At 39.8% G+C, this 25,494-nt stretch overlaps 1 protein-coding gene across 3 annotated transcripts; it reads left to right on the top strand.

Annotated features, from left to right (window-relative positions):
- Positions 1 to 1,055: 1,055 nt before the first annotated feature.
- LOC139942322 (uncharacterized) lies at positions 1,056 to 24,917 on the top strand. Of its 3 annotated transcripts, none has more exons than XM_071939148.1 (14): positions 1,056 to 1,425; positions 2,455 to 2,582; positions 4,643 to 4,734; positions 7,810 to 8,008; positions 8,709 to 8,864; positions 9,170 to 9,253; positions 10,004 to 10,138; positions 10,847 to 11,045; positions 11,511 to 12,269; positions 13,103 to 13,344; positions 14,241 to 14,387; positions 15,119 to 15,271; positions 18,631 to 18,669; positions 20,721 to 24,917. In XM_071939148.1, the coding sequence occupies exons 1-14, from the start codon at positions 1,332 to 1,334 to the stop codon at positions 21,264 to 21,266; spliced, it is 2,973 nt and encodes a 990-aa protein (XP_071795249.1). In that variant the 5' UTR covers positions 1,056 to 1,331; the 3' UTR covers positions 21,267 to 24,917. The 3 variants fall into 3 exon arrangements, with proteins under 3 accessions (XP_071795249.1, XP_071795265.1, XP_071795257.1); XM_071939164.1 differs by lacking the exon at positions 18,631 to 18,669 and adding an exon at positions 17,377 to 17,471 and having other exon boundaries at positions 20,721 to 20,874; XM_071939156.1 differs by lacking the exon at positions 18,631 to 18,669.
- The last annotated feature ends 577 nt before the right edge of the window (positions 24,918 to 25,494 follow it).

The raw sequence follows: 25,494 nt of genomic DNA, 5'->3' as shown, positions 1-25,494 counted from the left end.
TGGACACTATTGGTTATTACTAAAAATAATTGTTTGCATAAAACTTTACTCGGCAACGAGCAATGGAAAGCTGCGATAGTATAAAACATTGTGAGAAACGGCTCCCTCTGCTCTGAAGTAACATAGTTCTTGAGAGAGAAGTCATTTCTCACTGAAATATTTTAATTGAACTGAAGGTAAGCTTGGGTAACCGAGGGGTGAAAATATTGTTCTGTGACCACAGCAGGGCTGTAGTCAAGGTTGATAAGAGATACGGAAAATGGCTTTAGATGTTGGAGGAGTTTAGACAGGAAAAGATCCACATTTTTGTATGTGATGGACTGTTGAATTTCGGTTTAGATATTGTTTTATTTTCAAATGTATGGTCTGTTATTTCTATAAAGAGGAAATGTTGCAAACTGAGTCTCCTTTGTGAGGCTCTATGTGATTTTTTATGAGAACCCCCCAGTAAGGACACCAAAGAAAGATTATGTTCGTTTCTTTAGATTTAAATCACTATTTTGTTAGTTTTATTTCCTTGTTTTCTTTGTGTACACTTTGCACACAATTCATTGCTTCATGCCAGGAAATTAAATCATTCTACATTTGGAATTGATAAAAAAAATTGTGGAAAACATGGCCCAGGTGGAATACCGGTAAGCCTGAAATTACACAATATAAGGTCGAAGAAACAAGATTTCTTTTTAAATGGGCAACGGGGATTCCCCTTTTATCGTCCCACGGCGGTGATTCCATGTAAAGTTTGTATTCCGCCAGATGACGTCATTAACTATTCATCAGCTTTGTCCTTCATGTACGGATTTTCAAACAATTTTTTTTCCCCCTGCATTATATTTCCTTTAGAACCCATATATTGGATGTGGCTAAGGCCTTCTGACGAAGTAAACAAAAATAAAGAGACAGTACATGAGTTTCTGACCGCAAAAAAGAAAAAGAAAACAGAAGCATTAAAATTGTTTCCTTGACATTCCGCAAAAAACAACTACACCTGCAACAGCCGTCGTTTGTTTCAGCACCCGGAAATGATGTTTAACTGGAGTGGTAGGTCACGAACATTTGGTGGCCATACTACTCGATCTATAAGTCATCAAATCCATTTTTAATATGAAAGCGGATCCAGACCAGAGCGGACATAATACAGAGTGTGGATTTAATAAGTCAGTGCCGTTTATGAAGGAATCTGGAGAATTTTAACGGACTGGGATCGACACATTTGGGAGACACCAGGAACTTTTGCTCTGTCACATTTTTGTTCGTTTTGTAAAGTCAAGTGGACAAACATTTTGTAATTGTACTGTGTTGCCTTATTCGAAATAAACTCCTATTTAACGATGACAGTCAACGCGCAGAGGTTACGAGAACTGCCGGGGAATGATCGATGTGCTGATTGCCAAGATTGCGACTGCCCACACTGCGGTTTTCCAGGTAAGAGAGCGTGGTTTTTAACAAATTTTTTTCCCAACTTTCTTTCCCAACTTTCTTAGTCTCCTTGCAGATCAATACTAGATGAGCATGGGAATAGGGATGGCCAACTTCGGTGACTGACTGAGGTTTTTCCCCTGTTATTACCTTAAAAAGGGGGTCTATTTTATTGGCGGTCGACATCTTTTTCATTGATGCGGTGGAGGGAAGGAGAAAAATGAATAATTTAAAAACTGTTTAAAAATGTAATGCCAATTACTAATGGGCCTAAGACTTTTTAAGCCCACTGTTGGAAAGTTCACTTTTAAGCCATGTTTTTAAGTACATTTCTACTGGAGCACTTCAACTTCAAGGGAACCAAGGCAATGACCAGTGGGCATGGAAGCGATTGACTGTGTTAAGTTGCCTCTGTGAAGTATCATGCCTATTGGGGTTAGCTGATGTAGGCTGAGCTTAGACCCAGTAACTGGGGCGCTGTATTCCTTTTTCTCGAAATGTTGACATTTTCTGTCATCGTGCTGTATTCCTTTTTCAAAATTTTGACATTTTCTGTCTTGACATACAGAAATTGTCAAAATTTTGAAGAAGGAATACAGCGCCCCAGTTACTGGGTCTAGGCTGAGCTCATCTAATTAACATCTAAAAGCCTTAGGATGTTAATTTTGGTCTTACCCTTACACCAATCAATGTGTGTTAGCATTGTGTACTCAGTACTATCCCCAAGTTCTGTGAACAAAACTCACAGGCACATTTCTAATGGATGGGATTCAAACCCACAACCTTTGCAATTCTAGAGTAGTGTTGTACTAACTACGTGTAGACCACCAAGATTGCCTGGAAGCTAGAGACAGTTTGAATCCTATATTTTAGCAGCGAAGCGGGTTCCGCAAAACAATGTTCAGTAAAGTACATGTTCTGCATGTACAGTGGTTGGTGTAAGTGTAAAAACCAAATTTATTATTGCTTTATCCGTGTTGCAAATTTAACTATTCTTTATGACGTTGTTTTTATCAAATCACTTGTCGATTGCAGATGCAATTTGGGCGTGCGAAGAACTTGGAATCATGGTGTGCGAGGAGTGCATGAGCATGCATCAAATGCTGACCAAATCCAAGTTCAAATCAGTCATATGCCAAGACTGGACAGAGGAAAGCTACCAGGTAGGTAAAAAATACCCCCCCCCCCCCCCCCCCCCCGGCAAAGTGGTTAGACTGCAGGACTTGCAATCACAAGGTTGTGAAGTTGTAGGTTCGAATGCCTCAGCTGAATGCCGATTTCACAATGACTATAGTAACTTTAGGCGACAACATTTATTCTATTAAAATCATAGAAGTTAAACCAATGTTTGTTTGAGAGAGATTGCCTGTTAACAGTAGTGTTTATTTCCCCCTCCCCCCCCCCACTTTGGGGGGTTTGCCGAGTTCCCTTGATGGGAAGATCATCAAAAAGTTAAAAAAACATAAAAATACTCTCTGTTCTCCCTGGTAACTTTGGATTGCACTCAAGTGCACTTGGTACAATCTGATTGGGGTTAAGGTTGGTACAGTGGTTTCTTTTTTGACTGGTCCTCAACCGGTTTGAACCGATATTCGGCCAGGGGGCCACTGTTGTAGACGGCTGAGTGGTTTACAGCATCAAATTCAAGTTCTTGTGGTTTAGTCATCGTGTGGGTTTGAACCCTGGTCATGACACTTCAAGTGTCCCTGAGCTATAATTGCTTCTCTCCACCCAGTGGTATCGAATTGGTACCTGCACAGGTTTGTTATTTTATGCGCATGTTGAGATACACCAACTGTGAAGGCTAGTCTCCACTGCCTTTAAAACTAGTCCTAAGTAATCCTCCTAACTGGAGATAAGACTAGTCTTAGCTCTTTATCAAAACCACCCCAGTGTACAGATATGTAAACCGCATTGATACAGCAACTGTAAAATGCTGAGAATCTAGTTAAACATTATTTCTATAAGGAAGAACACTGCCCATTGTTGGATCCCTGCCTACTGGGAGACTAGGGGGGCGTACCTGGGTAGTTTTCCCCTAAATTCTGGTTTTCAGTATTATATTTGTGCATCTGTGTGTAGCCAATCCAAACAGAACATTTCAATAGATTTAATCATGTGTACCACATCGTATGAAGACCTTAGAAAACCAATTGTGACTTGGCAGACATTTTACCTTGAACCTCATTCTTTATAGCTTCAACCCCTGCTGCCTAGAATAAACAAAACTCCCCTGTCTTTTTTTCTTTTGGTACTTCCGCTCGCAGCAGTCTGGAGTTCGAGTTCAGTAATACGGGGGACATAGATTGTGAAAGTCAATATAATGGTGTTTTTAAGAGTCTGTAAATCAAAATTAGGCGTAGAGTTATGACGGTCCATGCAACAATGTGTCCCTTTGTGAAGTATTCTGGATCGAGGTCGAGTGCTGGTCTAAAATAAAATGTAAGGGTTGGGCGCAACACTGGTGCAATCGAGCAAACAAATGGTTGCAGATTTGCACACGTATACACATGTGGCTTACATGTGGTATAAACATGGTTATGTTGGACTACTTTCTCTGAAAAAAAATTGTTTAAGAAATGCGATAGTCTTTAAGAATAACTAAAATAATTAGTTTTGATCCAACAAGACCAGTTAGTCAGTGTTTTTTTTTGGACTAATTTTGTTAGATTTTTTTCAATGTAGCTCTTATTTATGGGCAAAATTTTCAACACCTCCTTTCTGCTCTGAGCTGACTTGAGGTCTTTCTAAGTTTTAGTCCTTTCTGCTCTGAGCTGACTGGGTCTTTCTAGGACCTCCTTTCTGCTCTGAGCTGACTTGAGGTCTTTCTAAGTTAGTCCTTTCTGCTCTGAGCTGACTTGAGGTCTTTCTAAGTTAGTCCTTTCTGCTCTGAGCTGACTTGAGGTCTTTCTAAGTTAGTCCTTTCTGCTCTGAGTCGACTGGGTCTTTCTAGGTCCTTAAAGTCCCTTGTGCTCTGAGCCGACTGGGTCTTTCTAGATAAGTCCTATCCTCGCTGAGCTGACTGTTTCTATGTCTTATAAGTGCTTTCCCCTGCTTTCGGCTGTGAGGCGACAAGGTCTAGGTCTTGCTCAGAATTTATTACTTTTTGCTTCAGTCAGAAGCTGAACATGTGACTCTCTGCTCTCGCCTTTGACTAGCAATTCAAAACATTCAGCTAGCAATTCAAAACATTCAGCTAATTTTTTTTCTTTTTTCTTGATAGAATATGGCATCAACCAACAACAACGTCTCCAAGGAGATATATGAGAATTCACTTTCCCCCGCCTTCAAGAAACCTACACGCTGCTTTGATGTGTAAGAAATTTTAATTATATTTATAAACCCCTGAACCACATGTATCCTTGTTATTTGATTAGTGGAACAAACGTCACATGTCAACTTTTGTTTTGCCATTACATGTATATATGTGTACTGCCAGAAATTCATATTGGAGTCCAACATGTATAATTATAGGATGCTTTGCAACATTTTTTCCCAAACAAATCCCAACAAGGCAAGTTCGTGTCACAGCAGAAGAGGTTGGTTTCTATATTGAGTCAGCCACACTGTTGATAATTTTTTTTTTTTCAGATTGTAGGGTGGACTAGTTTTTGTTTCTATTTTGTGTTTATTGTGAAAACAATTAAAATGACTAGGATCTATATGAGTGAATTATATTAAAGACAGTGGACACTATTGGTAATTGTCAAAGACTAGCAGCCTTCACAGTTGGTGTATCTCAACATGTATAAAATAACAAACCTGTGAAAATTTGAGCTCAATCGGTCATCGAACTTGCGAGATAAGAATGAAAGAAAAAACACCCTTGTCACACGAAGTTGTGTGCGTTTAGATGGTTGATTTCAAGACCTCAAGTTCTAAATCTGAGGTCTCAAAATCAAATTAGTGGAAAAATACTTCTTTCTCAAAAACTATGGCACTTCAGAGGGAGCCGTTTCTCACAATGTTTTGTACCATCAACCTTTCCCCATTACTCGTCACCAAGAAAGGTTTTATGCCAATAATTATTTTGAGTAATTACCAATAGTGTCCACTGCCTTTATGAAAACAATTATTATATGTGTTGTGTTTGTGTGCATTGTCTTGGCATAAAATCACTCGGTGAAATCTGGCCTGAAGCCTTTTTCAGGCATCTGAAAGCACACAAGTTGCTGCAACAAGGGTGTTTTTTTCTTTCATTATTTTCGTGCAGCTTTGATGACCAATTTAACTCACATTTACACAGATCTGTCATTATTTTTATGCTTATGTTAGGATACACCAAGTGAGAATACTTGGCCCAATTTCATCACTGGCTTTGCTTACAGCAAAATTCTGCGCTTAAGATCTTGATCTTGAAGAATGCCTAGTAACCTCATAAATTCAGTCAAATTGTGATCATGCCAGTTTCGTGTTGATTGTTGTTCTTGTTCTGTTCAAGGAAAACTGTTTCTCTTTCAGCCGCTTTTTTTTTTCTATGAATGACTGCGTTAAATTTAGAAGGTCAAAACTTTTTATTACAGCTATAATCTCGTTTGTGCATTTTCAGGTTCAAGTCCTGCATGCTCTTATCAATTTGTCGTTGTTCGAAGTTATTAAATTTAAAGACACTGGACACTATAAATGCATAAAATAACAAACCTGTGAAAATTTGAGCTCAATTGGTTGTCGATGTTGTGAGATAATAATGACAGAAAAAATACCCTTGTCACATGAAGTTGTGTGCTTTCAGATGCTTGATTTTGGGACCTCAAATTCTAAACCTGAGGTCTCGAAATCAAGTTTGTGGAAAATTACTTCTTTATTTGAAAACTACGTTACTTCAGAGGGAGCTGTTTCTCACAATGTTTTATACTATCAACAGCTCCCCATTACTCATTACCAAGTAAGGTATTATGCTAACAATTATGCTGAGTAATTACCAATAGTGTCCACTGCCTTTAAAGCAAGTCATAGTACGAGTTAGAGATACTCTGTATGTGTCCATTTGTAGCCTTTAGTTTGTACCGATTACACAAAGAGGAAACATATGTAGAAGTGGAAAAGGAAAAAAAACAAGAGTTTGACCTTTAAGCTTCCTGTTTGTGATAAGACAGGGACAAAATTTACCTTTCACAATGGTTGTTATTCTTAACATATTGTAATAATAATACTGAGTTGTAATATAGCGCTCACACTGGACATCAAGTGCAGTATTTTTTCTAGCAAGGTACATATGTATGTGGAGCTACGTTTTTAAATTATACCTACTCTTTTTTTACGTAGCTCCGTGTAGTTGTTTAAAACAATGTGCTCTGATTTGATTTGATTTGAATTTGTTTGGATCAAAACATGTCAAAAATACGTACACAGCAGCGGGTGAAAAGACGATGAAATAAGATAAAACCAAATTATAACCTTGAAGATAAAAATACGGCACAAAAATATTCAAGGATAACACAATAAACCCAATTATCTAAGGCTTATTTCCATTGGTGTCTGTGGTGCAATATCCTGCCAATCAAACCAGGAACATCGGGGCGAACCCCTTTTCTTTACGATAAGTGCACTGGGTTCTAAATGTACTACACAAAACGCATGACTCAGGCATGACAGAAGCGGGAGACCGCCAACATAGGGCTTGATAGCTCAGTTGGTAGCAGCACGTTAAACTGGAGGTTGTTGGTTCAAATTACGCACTAGTTAATTTGTCTTTGTTTAACTTTACCAAGTCAGTTTCCCTTGTGGTTTATAACCCCAAGTTATTTTATGAAAAAGTGACATCCTTTGTTAAATTTTTAAATGCAAGTTACCTTAAAACCTTACTAATCTAATACGTTTCATACCTTCTCTAACAAAAAATATAAAAAAATACCAGTTGATCGTCCGGATTTTTCAAAAAAGAGGAGGATGAGGGCCTTACTATTTACTATTAACTATTTTTTTCAAGATGGCCGCTTAGTATTTTAAATCAAACAGGCCACCAATTTGTTGCATGAGGACCTGTGTTAACACTATTAAACAGGGTCGTATTACACTAAAAAGATTCGCTGGTGTAGGGTTCGCTAATAATGTTTATGAAACAGATGGTTACACGTGATAAATAAAAAAAAATAAAAAAATTAATAACAAGTAGTAAAAAAAGGATGCGGCCCCCAAAAAAGATGCGGGCGGGGACGATCAACTAGTATTTTTTTTTATTTGGCCTTATTTGTTGAACCAGTGCAGCATTTTACAGCAGTTTCAGTGCTCCAAATCCAAGAGGGACCTCCTCTGTATGTAACTCCCAGTTGTACAAAGTATTTATAGTTTTGTTTATTTACTTGTAATCAATATTCCTGTAATTTTATTATTGTACAAATGGAAATAAAACAGACGAACAAATAAGTTACTTTCTTCACATTTGTACAGGAATTTTCGTCGGCAATGGATCATATCTAAATACATCCGTCGTGAGTTTTCATCTCCAGACAATCTCCCCAATTATACACTCGGTAAAAAATGCGGTTATCTGTGGAAACGTGGACGAGATGGTGGTGTGTTCTTGAGACGTTGGTTTGTCTTGGACTCGTCAGGAAAAGGGAAGCTTCGCTACTACACAGATGCAAATGTAAGTGTACAGTATGTGTATATTTGGTTTGTGTAAACACCATGTGTGTCCTACTTGCCAGGTAGAGTTTGTTCTTAGAGAACTGTGTGTATCTACTTGCCATGTAGAATTTGTTCTTAGAGAACTGTCTTTCTTAAATTACGATCCTATAAGCTAAAGTAGTAGTCCCAGCCAATTTTCTATACCATCCGCCCGGGTAATAGTTAATAAAGCAGGACAGTTCTTTTAAGAACTGAGAAGTCTCTAGAACAGAACATCTGATAAATCTATTCCGCGGTAGTACTAAAATAAAGAAAGACAGTTCTCTAAGAACAAACTCTACCTGGCAAGTAGATACACACATGGTGTTACCTTAAACCAAATATATATTGATACCTCACCATGCAATACCTCAAATCCTATATTACATGTATGCAGTTCTTATATTATCCAGGCCTGATACATTGTACTTCAGGGAGGCAATAAAGCCCCCATGCCCCCTGGTCATTGCCTTGGTGTCCTTTAAATGCTCCTGATTTCATGAAACGCTAGGATCAATCCTATCTTGAGGATGGGTTCAATGCGTCGTAACATCTATGGTTACGAAACTTAACTCCTCCTAAATCTTAAGATTTAATCCTAAGTGTAAGAGTTTTGTGAAATCAATTAATTGTTGCCTCTATGTCATCTTCTCCTACATTTGTACTTGATTGATTTACAGGAGCAGAATTTGCGTGGTGAGATATCACTCTTCCAGATGAACATGGTACTAGCCTCCGAGGAGAAGATTGGCCATCCCAATGGTCTGCAACTCATCTTCCCTGAGACAAAGGGTCAAAATACTCGGCTGATTTATCTTTACGCTGAGCTGGCTAAGGTACACACCAACATTTCTCCTGAAAACGAGCGCAGAGTATAGACCTTCCTATGGCAACGTCACAGCCCTGGTTTATGCCAACCCAGGTTGGAAAACTATGGAAAGCCATAAACGCAATTCAAAAACAGATCTATGGATATGGTTGAGAGGTACCAAGCTGTCCGATGCCTTAGAATCAAGAAAGACAAACGTGTCAACATTTTTTTTTCAGAATCTCATCCCTGGTTTTATGTGAGACTTCTCATTAGCATATTTACTACCTTATGAATATGTATAAGCTTATGTTTATTCATGACTGTTTGCAGGATATGGTTGAGTGGTACCAAGCTGTCCGATGCCTCAAGTTTAGAATCAAGAAAGAGACACGTGTAGAAAAAGACGAAGAAATTGTGAGTATTTGCAGTGTTTTGGCTGTGGTGGGTTTTCCTAAAAGGAGAAGTTTCAGCAACGAACTCAAAAAGTTCTGGGGTCGATTTCACAAAGAGTTAGGACTAGTCCTAACTTAGGACTCCTAAAGAGATATCAAAAACGTATAGCTAGTCCTAAGTTAGGACTAGTAACTCGTCCTAACTCGAGATAAGACTAGTCCTAACTCTTTGTGAAATCCACCCCTGGGCCCAATTTTATAAAGCTGTTTAGCAGAAAAATACTGCTTAACAAATTTCTTTGCGAAGCAAAAAATGAGTGGGGCACCAGTCACAACAAAGTAAATTGTATGGAATATTGACTGGTAAACTGTTTTTGCTTAGCAAGATTTTCCGGTGCTAAGCAGGTTTTTGTGCTTACAGGCTTTATGCAATTGGGCCCTGGTGTCGGTTGGGTCATTGGGTATCGGTTCACATCCTGGCCGTGACATCTGCTGCCGATTTCATGAAAGGCTAGGATTAATCCTATCTCGAGTTAGGACAAGTAACTCGTCCTAACTAAGGATGGGTTCAATACGTCCTAACGTCTATGGATTGGGAACTTAACTCGTCCTTAGTCCTAAGATTAATCCTAAGTTAGGAAGAGTTTGGTGAAGTCAACAGAACACTAATAAAGGGCATTGGTACGTTGTTGTAAACGGCGCTGTATATAAGAACTATAGTTATTATTATTATCATCATTATTATTAATATTATTGTTATTATTGTCTGTAGATTTCCCGTATTTTGCGGTATGACATCTTGAAGGAAGGCTACCTTCTGAAAACGGGGGCAAAGGGCAAGGAAGCCTTCCGGAAACGCTGGATAGTTCTGGATCCGCTGTGTCTCATGTACTTCAAAGATCCTCTGGTAAGTTTAAGGGGTGGTTGGGTTGGTGTACATGTAGTGGTATCTTTCCTTGCCTACCACCTCTATATGACCTCGGTTCGAATCACACCGGGGGTACTAATGTGGATTAGTTTTCAGTCCCTACCTGACTGCATGGGTTTTTCCCTGGAATAATTCTCTGGGGTTTTCCTCCCACATCTAAAACTGATACCTCTCCACTGTCTTCTCTCCATTTAGTTCTTGGCTAGTACAGTGATAAGTTTCACTTTTCTGGCTTCCTGACCGCAATAAGTTAAATGGAAACAAAAAATAATAATAACAAATCAACATTTCGATCAGTATGCTCTGATGCGTCTTCAGGAGTATACTGATCGAAACGTTGACTCGTTACCACCATTTTTTCCAGAACCAATACTACTCAAAAGGAGTTTTCCACAAACCTCTCTTAGTTATACTTCCACCATGCAAAGTTTCAAATCCTACCTAATATCATTACTAGCAGGACAGTTCTTTTCAGAACTGAGAAGTCTCCCGAACCTCCGATTATCTACTCCGCAGCAGTAGAATAAAGCAAGACAGTTCTCTAAGAACAAACTCTACCTGGCAAGTAGATACACACATGGTGTTACCGCAAACCAAATATACATTGATTCCTCACCATGCAATGCCTCAAATCCTATATCATTACTATTGTTATTATGAAAGTTTACTCATTTCTTACTTGATCAGGATGCTAATCCCAAGGGTACCATCCCAATGAAAGCGGGTTACTCTCTCATCATGAATGGACAGCTAGACCCTGAGAATCGTGGTTATCACTTCTTCCTCAAGACGCCCGGCCGCATTTATCATTTCATCGCTGAAAGTGACCACGAACGTAAAGCATGGTTTCAAGCCATACACTCTGCCTGCAACAAAGCCAGCGGAGGTAAGATTTCTAAAAACGTCACTTCTGTTGGTTTTTCCCCCAGTTTTTCTTCTTCTTTTGGGCCAATTACAGACAACCCTTACTTGTAGGGAAGGTATACGTTTGGGACTTACTCTTAAAAGTAAAATAACAACTTTTGGTTAGAGGCCTAGAGCAGCTTTCGATAGTATAAAGCATTTCGAGAAACGTTTTACTTTGAAGTAATATATGTGGTTATGTAAAAATATGTTTTTATCCCCTGAAATTAAAATTTGAGAAGCACACACTGCAAAAATTGACCACCATTTGAATTGAAATTTTCACAGTTTTGTTTAGTGTTTGCATCTACATTCATATAGGATTAAAACAATGGAATGGTTCCCAAAAGCTAAAGGTATACATCATCTTTAATGTGAATCAAGAATATCGTTTCTGGTGAATAATTGTTTTGGTTTTTTTCCCTTCTTTTTCCTGGACAAAACACAGGTCATCATCATAAACCTTGTGCATCGCCTTCAGTTCCCAGAAAACCCACCATGCAAATACCAGCCGTGCCGCAGCAAGACAAACCCAAAGCAGCACCAAGTAAATTCCTATCCGATCCCGCGCTGAAGAGCGACCCCATTGTTGACAAAGTGGAGTCGGCGGATAACGATGACAGTTTTAAACTCTCCTCACCCTTCAGCGGAGTCCGGCCCAGCACGAGGCCCCGACCCGCAGAGACTCTGAAGGACTACCATCATCGGCACGGACCGGGACATTCTCCGCAGGGCCGCTACCAACCCGGGGCGGAGCTGATCAAACAGCCTGCCATTGAGGTGATTGAGGATGACTACCTCGAGTTTATCCCGCCCGATTCAGATTCCGAGGAGAGCTCCGAAGAAGACGAAGACGAAAACGCCGAACCTCACTACATTGAAATGGAAGGCGAGAGTGTCGTCATGATGCGGACGGTTGATATGATCGGCATGACAACCAAGCAGCTCTCCACGCATCTAAAGGTTCCCCCGGGGGCGCTATCGCAATCCATTAGTTGCACCATGTGCGTAAGTTTGATCTGGAACACCTTGCCGACGCTCCCGAATTCGGAGGGATATGTCGCAGTGTGTCCCGTTGTGAGTTGCTGCAGCATGCCTAGGAATGTGAAGATGATACAGCCATTCGCGCTGGAGATACAGCATAGTGCCATTCTGAAGGATGTGAAAACAAGTGCACCTAAAGTCTGGCATCTCGCTAAAGAACCTGGTAAATCTTAAGGACTGTCAAACTATCAATTTGCTCAAATTCCCTTGGTTTTTTGTGTATCTGTATATCAAGTAATGCGTGCAGTTCGTCATCCATTGTGTGTTTTATGCTACCTGGTGAATTCAGAGCGAGGTGCTTGCGTAAAGAGTCGTGGGACAAGGCTAGTCGTTGAGTGTCATGGCTGAACGGTCCAGGGCAATGGACTCATAAGTTCTGTTATTTACAGAATATGGGTTCAAATCCTGGCCTGGTCAGTCGCGACACTTGTGTCCTTGAGCAAGACACTTTGTCATAATTGCTTCTCTTCACCCAGGAGACCAAATAGGTACCAGCAAGAGCTGGGGGAGTAACCTGCAAAGACTGTCAACATAGGGCTACATAGCTTAGTTACACCCGGTTCAGACAGGTGCTCCAGAGTTGCGCCGAACCAAATAGATTAGGAGCGACTCTGGGTCGATTCAATTCAATTTTGGTTTTAGACAGGCGAACTTAACATAACATTTACATTAGGTGCGGCTCATGACAAGATGGACGTCTGAAACCAAGGCACTCCAGAGTCATTCTGAATGTCTACAACAGTCGATCTTTCGACTTCTAGCTCGTCCAGTCGCTCCTAACTGTTTCAGATGTCAAACTTTTCATGCACTTTTCAATTCAATAATTTAGTTTGGCGCGACTGTAGAACACCTGTCTGAAACGGGTGTTAATAGAGAGCCTGCCAATAATCCGGAGGTCCTGCCCTAGTTGTTGTGTCTTTTTTCAACGCAAATGTATTTAGGTTTACCCAGTCAGTTTCCTTTGTGGTTCATATTTTTTCGTGTGTACTTTTTCAGGAAAGTTCTCTAAGTGGGAGGCAGTTGAGAGTGGTGGATCCAGCCTCTCTTGCAGGGCTACCGATCGTAACGTCATCGTCTCAACAACTAAAACTGGCTGTTTCTGCGTCATGTTCCCTCAGGGGAGCGTCCTTGGGAAGATGGTGAGATGTATGACGTATATGTCCAGAGAGGAGGAGGAAGACCACTTAGTCGTCAGGGTCTACTTCTTTGATGACAATGGTAGTGACGATGCTCTTCATGTAAGTCGGATAATGCATCTATTATATCGTTGCGGTACCCACTGCCAAAACATAGGATTCGAACTGCCTCTAGCTGCCGGGCAATCTAGGTAGTCTAGTTGGTAATTAAAGACACTGCTCTAGAATTGCAAGGGTGGGTTCGAATCCCACCCGAGTAAATATGCCTGTGATATTTTTTCAAAGGACTCGGGAAAGTATTGAATACACAGTGCTAACACACATCGGTGTATGGGTAAAAACAAAAACAAAAAAATTAATAATGCAAATTTGTTATGATCTTAGGCTTGTACAGTGTCATGGCCGCGAGGTTAAGAGCACTGGATTCAAACTCTGGTGTTTCTGATCAGCAGAGTGTGGGTTCGAGTCGCAGGCATGACACCTGTGTCGTTAAGCAAGACACTTAACCATTGCTTCGTCCTTCGGATGGGACATGAAGTCAATGGTTCCTCGTGTTGTGTAAAGTACTAAAAAGAACCCAGTGCACTTATCATAAAGAGAAGGGGTTCCCCGGTGTTCCTGGTTTGATTGGCAGCATATTGCCACAGCACCTTGTAAACCATTACATGGTGCTCTGTAAAAGGAGTAGGTTTCATAGTTCAAATGTTGCCCCACATACATGTACCTTGCAGGAAAATACTGTTAAAACGCCTAGAGTGTCACTGAGTGATTGATATGCGGGCTTTATGAAGCCACTTCTATTAATATTATTGTGCTAGGAGCGACACAACATTATTTGTGTTCAGTGTCCAGTTTGCCAAAACATGCGATACCCGGCACCAAAAAAAAAAAAAATTTGATTTTGACTGTGGCATTAATTCACAACATGTATGTACATGTATTTGTTGTTATTGTCGTCTGTGTTTAATAATGACAGGTTCTTTTTCTTTGTATTTCAGGAGATCCAGAGACGTGAGAATTCCTACAGCGGGCGTCTTTGTGACATTTCCGGCTCGTTCTTCCTGCCCTACTCTCAAGATGACATTCTCTTGAAGCTGACTGACTTTGAAGGAATGCATATGTACTTGGGCTCTGATGAACCAATGGTAATCATTCTTGCTCCCAAAAATTGTCCATAAAATTGTCAGAAGGCATTCCAAGATCATCAACTGACATCATCACCACCGAGAAATCTTGGTTGCGCTGTTCTTGGAGTCAGTTACTTTGCCTTGCGCAGCTTAAGTGATGACAAGCATCATATCTTTACACGCAAAATTTGCAGTCTGTAGGCAGACAAATAATCCCCAAGAAATAAAAAAGAACTAAAATTATGCGAAGTTAACATCTACTAAAACTTACACCCGTTTAAAACAGGTGCGTTTGAGTGGCGCCAAGCCAAGAGCGACTCTAGGTCGACCCAAATAAATTTTGGTTTCAGACGGGCAAACCATTTACATTAGATCAGCTCTTGACAAGATTGACAATTGAAACCAACTCACTCCAGAGTAGTTCCAAACGACTGCAACAGTCGATCTTTTGACTTCTAGCGCGCCCAGTAACTCCTAACTGTTTAAGACTTCGAACTTTTCATACACTTAATTCAGAATTTGGTTCCACAAGACTCTGGTGTGCCTGTCTGAAATGGGTGTTATCACCCAGATATCACCTACTGTATCATGCAGATATAACCAACTATACCACCAAGTTGTCACCAACTACATGTATATCACCCAGTTAATACCAACTCACCCAATTATCTCAAATTATATCATGAAATATATCACCCAGATATCACCAAGTTGTCTTCATACCCTTTATGATCCTCTGTATTTTACAGAAAGTGAGTGCTCATGAGTTATGGCACAAGCTGTTGATGTGTTACATGGTGGAGGTTGTGAAGACTGACTCTGTTGGTCAGTGCAGTATCAGTGTCTGGCACCCAACGGAACAAGAGAAACTCACTCAGATGAATCTACACTACTCAAACGAGGTGAGTAACGAGTAATGTTTGTAAGATTGTAAACTTTGCATGGTGAAGATGCAATCTATGGATAAGTTGCAATAACGCCATCTTGGCATGGTTGGCTTGTGCGTAAAGCGCTCGCCTCTCACCAAGGGGACCCCGGTTCGATTCATGGCCAGGGCCATATGTGAGTTGAGTTGTGAGTTGGTTCTCTGCTGAGCCACGAGGGTTTTCCAGACCATCCAGCTTTCCTGCCTCGGGAAAAATCAAGCACTTTTGATCTTGGCTGTGCTCCTTGGTCATAATGGGCTGATGTGGCTGGCTGCCAAAGGCGCCCTTACATGCCTGCTTCTCGAACACATTGTAGCCCCCCCCCCCCCAAATTATCATAGTTAAATTTACAGGCATATTGCATTTTGGCTTCCTGGCATGTCAAGCGCCTGCGACGCGCCTGCTGCACACCGTTCTGGCGCAAAACGCATGGCTGTGTGTTCCAAGAAAAACTTGTAGAAACGTTTAGACCCACAGCTACTTTCATTGAAATCTCCTACCTTTTCATTTAAAGAAGCATGACTAACCAGTGAAAAAAACATGTTCAAAATGGTGCTTGCATCTTAAAAAAAAAGCTTGAACATTGTGCTTTATTCTCAATAATATTTGGACACAAATTACTGCAAGCATTTGGCTATGACCATAACTGACTCAAAGCTCGACATTTTGTTAACTGTAGTTTGGAGAGTAAGTTAGGAAAGAACACTTGGGTTGGACCTGAACACATCCCTTCAGTATCTAGGCCTTCTTGGTAAAACAGTAAAGAAAATTATTTGGGGTTACCCATACACCAATATATGTTAGCACTGTATACTCAGTGCTTTCCCGAGTTCTGTGGAAAATATTAGGCATACAACTCGAGTGGGATTCGAACCCTTTACCTTTGCCAATCTAGAGGAGACGTCTTGCCAACTGAGATTGCCTGGTAGCTTCTGCCTCTATTTTTAATGCGAAATTGCTTAACTTCACAGGCCGAATGGCCATTGTTGAGGGCTACACTGAATTGATTTTGGCTGTCGACCCAAATGAACCGTCACCAGTCGGGGCACATTGCCATTTACTCCTGGGGCTGAAACAGGGTTACCCCCTTCACAGTCTGTAAGAATGTAGGCATGGGTATCATCCACTAGGAGCCACCTACTCCTGGTGCTGAAACAGGTTTACCCCCTTCACAGTCTGTAAGAATGTAGGCATGGGTATCATCCACTAGGAGCCACCTACTCCTGGGGCTGAAAAAGGGTTACCCACTTCACAGTCTGTAAGGATGTAGGCATGGGTATCATCCACTAGGAGCCACCTACTCCTGGGGCTGAAACAGGGTTACCCACTTCACAGTCTGTAAAAATGTAGGCATGGGTATCATCCACTAGGAGCCACTTACTCCTGGGGCTGAAACAGGGTTACCCCCTTCACAGTCTGTAAGAATGTAGGCATGGGTATCATCCACTAGGAGCCACCTACTCCTGGGGCTGAAACCGGGTTACCCCCTTCACAGTCTGTAAGAATGTAGGCATGGGTATCATCCACTAGGAGCCACCTACTCTTGGGGCTGAAACAGGGTTACCCCCTTCACAGTCTGTAAGAATGTAGGCATGGGTGTCATCCACTAGGAGCCACCTACTCCTGGGGCTGAAACAGGGTTACCCACTTCACAGTCTGTAAGCCACCTACTCCTGGGGCTGAAACAGGGTTACCAACTTCACAGTCTGTAAGAATGTAGGCATGGGTATCATCCACTAGGAGCCACCTACTCCTGGGGCTGAAACAGGGTTACCAACTTCACAGTCTGTAAGAATGTAGGCATGGGTATCATCCACTAGGAGCCTGGCTGGGAGAGCAGAATGCACTACCAGCCCAAAAATTTACGAAGCAAGTATGGTTAAGTGCCTTTCTCAAGGGCATAAATCTCGTTGAAGGGATTTGAACCCACACTCTAATGCTGCCAAAGCTTTGGTTCGGTAGACTAGGCCACAACACGCCAGAAACGCTTTACTTCACTCCAACATAAATACTTCTACTTCGGAGCCTTTACCTGTTTGTATCCATACGACCCACTGATTCTTTCCCGATGATTATTTAAGTTTTTGAAAGTGCAGTCATCGCTAGTGATTTACAGGAGAAGTAGTTCTGCAGTGACTGCTGGTGGGAAGCTCGTAAAGAGAAACCGTATACGATCGTAAGTGACCATGCCAAACTGGGTTGCCAAAAGGTATATTAATACGCCATTGGTCGGAGGAAAAAAATTCCTTTCGGTCCGGAAGATTTTAACTAACAACGCAGCTTATGAAAATGCTATCCTTTTTTGGCTGGTCCCGTTTTGGTGAAAGACCATCTGGTTGTATATATAGTCTCTGTGTATTATGTCCGTCTATTAATGCGCTTCAAACTGAATGTACTCAACACCCTCTGCTAACGAATGCTATGTTATATATATTTGGTTTGGGGTACATGTACCACCATGTGTGTATCTACTTGCCAGGTAGAGTTTGTTCTTAGAGAACTGTCTGTCTCTATTCTATTACTGCGATGTAGATTTATTGGATGTTCGGGAGACTTCTCCGTTCTGAAAAGAACTGTCCTGCTTTTTAACTTCTACCCAGGCGGAAGGTATAGAAAATTGGCTGGGACTACTACTTGAGCTTTAATTATAAGATCGTAATTAACTGCACTACCGCAGAGTCAGTTCTTGAATTGGTCTCAACGTTTCGACTAGCTTGCTCTAGTCATCGTCAGGAGACTGCTATGTTGATTCAGAATCTAGAAATGCCTGACAAACACTTAATGCAGAAACCTACTGCTTAAGTACCTTTGTTGTTACCCTGTACGAGAATACCAGTGCGCAGGCTTTGTGAACAGCAAAAGTAACAACATGTGATGTAGCCTTCTATCAAGGCCTTCTAGCTCGGAAAGCTTCAGAGAGCCATGTTCCCAAGCGGGAGGTCCCGCACAGAGTGGCAAAGCCAATGGGGCCTCGTACAACTTGTTTGCGGTTTCTTATTATGTTTTTCGTTATAAATCTTGAGTTTTGCTACCCTTTTGGTTGCAAAAAGCCAAACCAATCAGAACAACATTAACAAATTATGCAACAATTTCTGGGAGAACAACAGTCGTTCACCTTTGATTCCTTTTTAAATCGTTTTGGGGTCTGTTGCATTCGCGCTACCCTTTTGATACTTTGTCTGCACAAATTGTCTCGGATTTGGCTGTCGACGCGCAGTCCTACATGCATTGCTAAAGTTTGCAGTTCTCTTGCATGATCTTAAGCGCTGGGACATCTTTTCCGGATTAGGTCAAAGTGTTTTGTTCTCTTATATTATTTATGAATGTTTGCACAGAAAATCAGCACCGAGTCTTTAAAGATGAGATTGATAATCGTAAGTGTGGAATATCGAATCTGTAATTGGTAACATGAAGTAGGTTCATTTATATCCAGTACATTTTTAGAACAGCTAATTTATAAGCTGTTTGTATAGCAGAGACAATTTGTGGACATTACCCTCAGCAAACTCTAGTCTCGGGTTTTCAGTGCCTTTCTGGTGTACTTTTGGTGTACCTGTTGCCTGCACCAAAAGTGCACCATTACAAAACCCACACCAATAGACACCAAAAGAGCACCAGTAAAGCACCAAATTGTCTTTGTCAATTTACAGCTTGCACCAATAACGCACCAGTGTCATCACCTTCATGGTGTCATGTAGATACATGTTTTTGTTTTTGTTTTTACACATTTTCCAGCTCTGCCAATAGATAGATTTTTGATAATTTTTATGCCGTCTTTACAGGCAACTGGGGATTACATTTGAGCGTCATTAGTCATTGGTGGCATTAGTGGCAAACAGCTTTGTTAATTAGTCCCATGTTGTTGTTCAACCTTTTGTCTGTTGTACATACCCCATGCATTGCTGTGTTCATTGTGTATACTGTGCAAGTCTCAGGTGTAGCCTAACATTTGTTGGTACCATTGGTTTCCACGTATTTATTATAAGTTATCACACAAGCGCGAGTGGAATACGGACAAATATAGCGCTTCTGCATCCCATATCCAACAAGGCTCTTCAAGCAAACTTGGCGCGTGACATAGAACACACATACGCATGGTAGTGATATTAGCCGTGCAATATAGGTTTTTATCACCACTCCATTCTGCCAATCTGATTGGAGGATTAGCGCGTACTTGAAGATAAGCGTATTTATGACACTGCTTTAAAAGTATGAAGGAAGCAAAGTCGTGAACCTTGTAAACGTCGATCGCTCCAAAGACAGATCCTTTGAAATTATCATTATGTATCTTAGGTTTAAGATATCAAATGCTTGCTTCTCATTAATAATATTAGTGGCTTTTTATATAGCGCTCAGGTCCGACACGCAGTGACGCTCATGGCGCTTGAACGTTATTACCCCTGGTTCCAGGCCTTAAATCATTCCTTAAACCATCTCAGCTCCCTGGGAAGTAAACAGCCTGTGCTGCAAAATATGTAGCGCACTAAGCTAATCAATCACAAGAACCAACTCTGCCCTCACAGGTACCCATTTACCCCTGGGTTGAGAGAAGCTTATGGTTAAGTGTCTTTCTTGCTCAAGGACACAAGTGTCACGACTGGGACTTGAACCCACACTCTGCTGAAAAGAAACTCCAGAGCTTGAGTTCGGTTAGGGTTAGCTTATCCGCTACCCCCTCAGATGAATACATTCATGAGTGATTTTGTGATCGACCTCTCAAATTAATAAATGAATGAATGAGTAAAACCAAGAAAATTGCACCATGAGCTGTTTCCCATTTTAATTGTAGTGTATATAATCTTGCTCCATGCTCTAAAGGCCATGTCACACAAGCCAATTTACAGGCAACCAGTTCTAGGCAATATCTTTTATAAGAACAGCCATTAGTTTCATCTTTAGTTTTCTCACTATTTCCTGGAGAAAGTGAATTACAGCTCAAAGAGTTTTTCATAAACTGCTAAAGTGTTCCTGGTGCATTCATTGCAGCTGGTAATTGCCTACAAGTTACCATGTCTGACATGGCCTTTAATAAGTCATAACAGTAACATCCGTTTCAGACAGGTGCTCCAGAGTCGCACCAAACCAAATTCTGATTTAAGTACATGACAAGTTTGATGTCTGAAACAGTAAGGAGCGACTGAACGCGCTAGAAGTCGAAAGATTGACTGTTGCTGTTTCAGAAACGACTCTAGGGTGCCTTTGTTTCAGATGTCAATCTTATCATGAGCTAAGCCATATAGATGTTTGTTAAGGTTGCCTGTCTGAAACCAAAATGTATTTGGGTCGACCTAGAGTAGGCCACACTTAATAAACCTCATCACTTCACCACTCACCAAGGGTGAAAACATTCTGAACCTTTTCCTCATGTGCGGTTAAACCTTAACTTGTAAGTCATCGTTGCTTTATCTCTTTCTCTTTTATCCAGAAAAAGTTTTCAGTGGTAGCGCCGATGCCCTATATGCAAGCCCCATTGTCTCCGCTTCAAGCTGTTCCAACGAGGTTCCACCAGGCTGTGACGCGTGTTTCATCGGCACCCCTGTCTCCGACCAATGAGAAACCTTGTCTCATCGCAAACAGATCACGTGACCACCGCCACGCCCGTTCCATACCATGCCGCAGCACCAAACCCGCAGACGATCTCCCTTACAACAGCTCCCTCGGGCAGAACCAACTTCCGTTTCTCGTGAAGCGCGACTTGTTCCTCCTTCTTGATCCGAAGGTGAAGACCGGGAAAGACTGGCGTATGCTCGCCAGTCAACTCGGCATGGACGCCATGATTAACTCCTTCGATATGCAAATTAACCCCACCATGGAGGTACTGAAGATATTTGAGATCATGGATCGACCAATCAAGGAGTTGGAAGATCATCTGCGATACATGGATAGAAACGACGCCGCTGACATAATCAAAGTACATCTGGAGAAAAACCTGAAGGTAATCAAACCAGTAGTAAACGTGGAAACAAAATAAAATATGCAAATTAATTTATGTAGTACTATCACTTTTGTGTTTGTAAATATATACTCATCTGTGAATTGGGCCTTAGAAAATTAAAAGAAATGGTTCGTGGCTGTTTTGTAAAAAAAAATACTATTGTTTCTGTTTCTCAGTGTACCAAACATCATTGCTTTCATTGAACGTTAATAATTTATATAAACTATCTGTTATAAATAACTAAAAGTGTAGATTAAGTTCAACTGAAATTGACTTTTAATTTTTACAATCTTTTTGAGCAACCCCCGTTTTCCAAACTTCAGAGGGACTTCCATGGACACTAAACTTTGTTGGCGCATCATTAGACCAGCTTTGTATATTTTGCTTTTAATGTAAGCATACAGCTTGTAGCATCACTAGAAACTAAGTTTGTAAGATGATATTTTTCTTTGTAGTGTAGGCAAAGCTTTAGAAGTGCACACCAGAGACTTGTTTTTTTGTAAAAACCATCACAACTCATCAAAATACTATACGCACAATCAACAAGTCGATGTCCAAAGTATTAAATAATTTATCTCCTGCAACTAATTTTTTCTTGTTAAGGAAATAGCAGTACCTAGTACAAATAGCACAGTAGATTACTAGCAGGATCTGTTCCCATAAGAAAGAAAGGCCTTCACAGTAGCAAAGTTGTCAGTGTCTTTGGCACAAGCTTGTGTATGTGGTCGATACTTGCATATTGCATTCCTGTAAATTGCAGCTAGCATTCGTGTCCAATACATGCCCCCCCCCCTGTTCTTTTGACCGATTTGGGACCAATTTATTTTTCGGCCAATTTTTAAAAATTGGTCTTTTTGAGCCAGGATTTTTTGTTAAAAAAACTGCAAGGGGTTAAACTTGTTCTTTTGACCGATTTGGGACCATTTTTTTTTTCGGCCAATTTTTAAAAATTTGCCTTTTTGAGCCAGGATTTTTTGTGAAAAAAACTGCAAGGGGTTAAACTTGTTCTTTTGACTGATTTGGGACCAATTTATTTTTCGGCCAATTTTTAAAAATGGGCTCTTTTGAGCCAGAACTTTTGGTTTAAAAAACTGCAAGGGGTTAAACTTGTTCTTTTGACTGATTTTGGGCTATTTCATTTTTCAGCAAATTTTTAAAAAAGGGTCTTTTTGAGCCAAGATTTTTTTGTTAAAAAAACTGCAAGGGGTTAAACTTGTTCTTTTGACTGATTTGGGACCATTTTATTTTTCGGCCAATTTTTTTAAATGGGCCTTTTTTAGCCAGAGTTTTTGTTTAAAAAACTGCAAGGGGTTAAACTTGTTCTTTTGACCGATTTGGGACCAATTTATTTTTCGGCCAATTTTTAAAAATTGGTCTTTTTGAGCCAGGATTTTTTGTTAAAAAAACTGCAAGGGGTTAAACTTGTTCTTTTGACCGATTTGGAACCATTTTTTTTTCGGCCAATTTTTAAAAATGGGCTCTTTTGAGCCAGGATTTTTTGTGAAAAAAACTGCGAGGGGTTAAACTTGTTCTTTTGACTGATTTGGGACCATTTTATTTTTCAGCCAATTTTTAAAAATTGGCCTTTTTGAGCCAGGATTTTTTGTTAAAAAGACTGCAAGGGGTTAAACTTGTTCTTTCGACTGATTTCGGACCATTTTATTTTTCGGCCAATTTTTAAAAATGGGCTCTTTTGAGCCAGGATTTTTTGTGAAAAAAACTGCAAGGGGTTAAACTTGTTCTTTCGACTGATTTCGGACCATTTTATTTTTCGGCCAATTTTTTAAAAAGGGTCTTTTTGAGCCAAGATTTTTTTGTTAAAAAAACTGCAAGGGGTTAAACTTGTTCTTTTGACTGATTTGGGACCTTTTTGTTTTTCGGCCAATTTTTTTAAATGGGCCTTTTTTAGCCAGAGTTTTTGTTTAAAAAACTGCAAGGGGTTAAACTTGTTCTTTTGACCGATTTGGGACCAATTTATTTTTCGGCCAATTTTTAAAAATTTGTTTTTTTTTTTGAGCCAGGATTTTTTGTTAAAAAACTGCAAGGGGTTAAACTTGTTCTTTTGACCGATTTGGGACCATTTTTTTTTTCGGCCAATTTTTTAAAATGGGCATTTATTAGCCAGAGCAAGGGGTTAAACTTGTTCTTTTGACTGATTTGGGACCAATTTAATTTCGGCCCCAAATCAGTCAAAGATAGTAATTATGCAGAAAAAGAAATTAAATTAAAAATAAAATTGAATATATTTTGTACTAAACTATATTTTTACTAGATTTGTAAATATGCTGTCATTACAAATAATTTAAATTTGTTGGTTTATACAGGTTAACAATTATTGCAGTAGTTATATACTGATGCTTTTTCATAATATGTACACTAATTGTTATATTATTAGAAATATAAATTAATATCAATGTATTGACTTATTTTTCACCTATGATTAGTTTTTGTTTAAATCTAATCAGTTAAAATCAGTAGGTTACGTTTATTCTGTAAGAAACATAAAAAGGCTGGAAAGCTCTTTTTGGACAATTCCTGTCATAACAGGCGACAAATGTTTGGCTCAATGTACTCTATTTTAAGTAAACAAAACAACAAAACTTAGTTCTTCTAAAGCCATAAATTTATTCACAGCCAAATTTGAGAATGTTATTTGTTAAAGTTGGACTGCACAAACAGGCCTTTTGATATGATGCTGAAATATATTTGTATACATGTATACATCTCAACCTAAAAAATTACTTCTAGATTATCTTCCAAAATGGCACAACTCATGTGGTTAAAAGTCACAGAAATCTCAACATTCTTTATAAATAAGTGAAATGATAAAGTACTTGAAGACTATTAAATACAACTCCTTCTCTAGATTGACTTGTATAGTTATTTTGTAAGATTGTGACCAAGCTATAGTAAAAGCTTGCCTGTGAAGTTTATTATTGTTTCTTTTCGCAATATGTGTTGTTTTTAATATTTTAACTTAAGCTATAGCCAGAGATATTAAGCACATAATGACTGCTTCTTTAATGTATTATTGTAATGGTTTGTACAATAAAGATCTTTGCCAGGCACAATACGAAATCATGCTTATTAAAGTGGTATTCCTTGATGTTTAAAACAACTTTTCTATTTACACACAGACTATTTATATATTTCTTTTTTGTTAAAACATCCGCGTCAGATTTACTTGAAAAAATGGTAAACGGCATTGAAACAAAAGAGCTGAAGGCAGGTTGTTCTCTTTTGCACACATACAATGTGCAATTCGTGTTTTACGTGGGGTGGGAGAGGGCCAGAACGCCACGCCCCCCCCCAGATGCAGCCCCTGACTTACCCCCCCCCCCCCCCATATAAAAAACCCAGTTATTTTGTACAACAGTTAAGTTACCTTTAATCTTGTTAGATTGAGGAAGGATCCTATTTTTAATCACTCAAAGTGTGGTTATAATATATTTACATAAGAGTATAAGTATCAATTACAAAATATTTTGGTTTAATTATCAGAAATGTATAACAATAATAATGACTTTGGACCGCCCGGCGAGTCCAACATGTTTTTAGATTCCTTTTCTTCCAAAATTATCATTTCCTTTTAATTTTCAGACATTTCTCTTTCTACTTGTCATTTTTATAGGCTTTATCTAGACTATATCAATTGGAATTGTAAGCGAAATAAAACTATACAATTAATGCCAGAGAAAAAAAATCAACAAGTATTTTGTCTTTTATTATATTTTCTTCTTGTCCAAAGGTGTGGATTTTGGTGAATAATTTCATGATGACAAACTTTTTGATGGATTCCCAAATCGTCTTTGACGACAACACGGGGCCCAAAATCATAAAGCTGCTTAAGCCCCGAATATTGTTAAAGAAATATCTGGTTAAAGAAATATCTGCTAAGCAAAAATGGGCAGGATACCTGCCGCTGATGGTATATTTGAAACTGACAATTAACTGACGGTTTGTGCCTCAGCGAAAAGGGAGTAAGCATACTTTTTTTTTTTGCGCTTAGCTACTTTTTGTGCTTAAGCATCTCTATGAAAACGGGCCTTGGTGTATTTACCCCCCCCCCCGGCCAACAAAAAAGGAAGAAAAAAGGACTGAATAAAAATGAACACCGATTTGTGCCGCTGCGAAAAGTGGGTAAATTTGAGGACAACTAGGGGGTACCGTTTTTGAAGGGGGAGTGTGGGGGGGGGGGGGGGAATTTCAATTTTCTTAAGTTTTTAAAAACAAAAAGACAATCCTCCCAATAACTGATAAATTT

This window comes from Asterias amurensis, chromosome 1 (genome assembly GCF_032118995.1).
Source record: "Asterias amurensis chromosome 1, ASM3211899v1".
In the NCBI taxonomy this organism is placed as follows: Eukaryota; Metazoa; Echinodermata; class Asteroidea; order Forcipulatida; family Asteriidae; genus Asterias; species Asterias amurensis.
This window is presented reverse-complemented; position numbering and strand designations above follow the sequence as displayed.

What these genes read in the sequence shown, in the direction of transcription:
- LOC139942322 (XM_071939148.1), top strand. Translation starts at nt 1,332, where the DNA reads ATGACAGTCAACGCGCAGAGGTTACGAGAACTGCCGGGGAATGATCGA. An exon ending in GGACAGAGGAAAGCTACCAG is followed by an intron (nt 2,583 to 4,642) that starts GTAGGTAAAAAA and finishes TTTTCTTGATAG; the next exon opens with AATATGGCATCAACCAACAA. An exon ending in TGTACTTCAAAGATCCTCTG is followed by an intron (nt 10,139 to 10,846) that starts GTAAGTTTAAGG and finishes TTACTTGATCAG; the next exon opens with GATGCTAATCCCAAGGGTAC.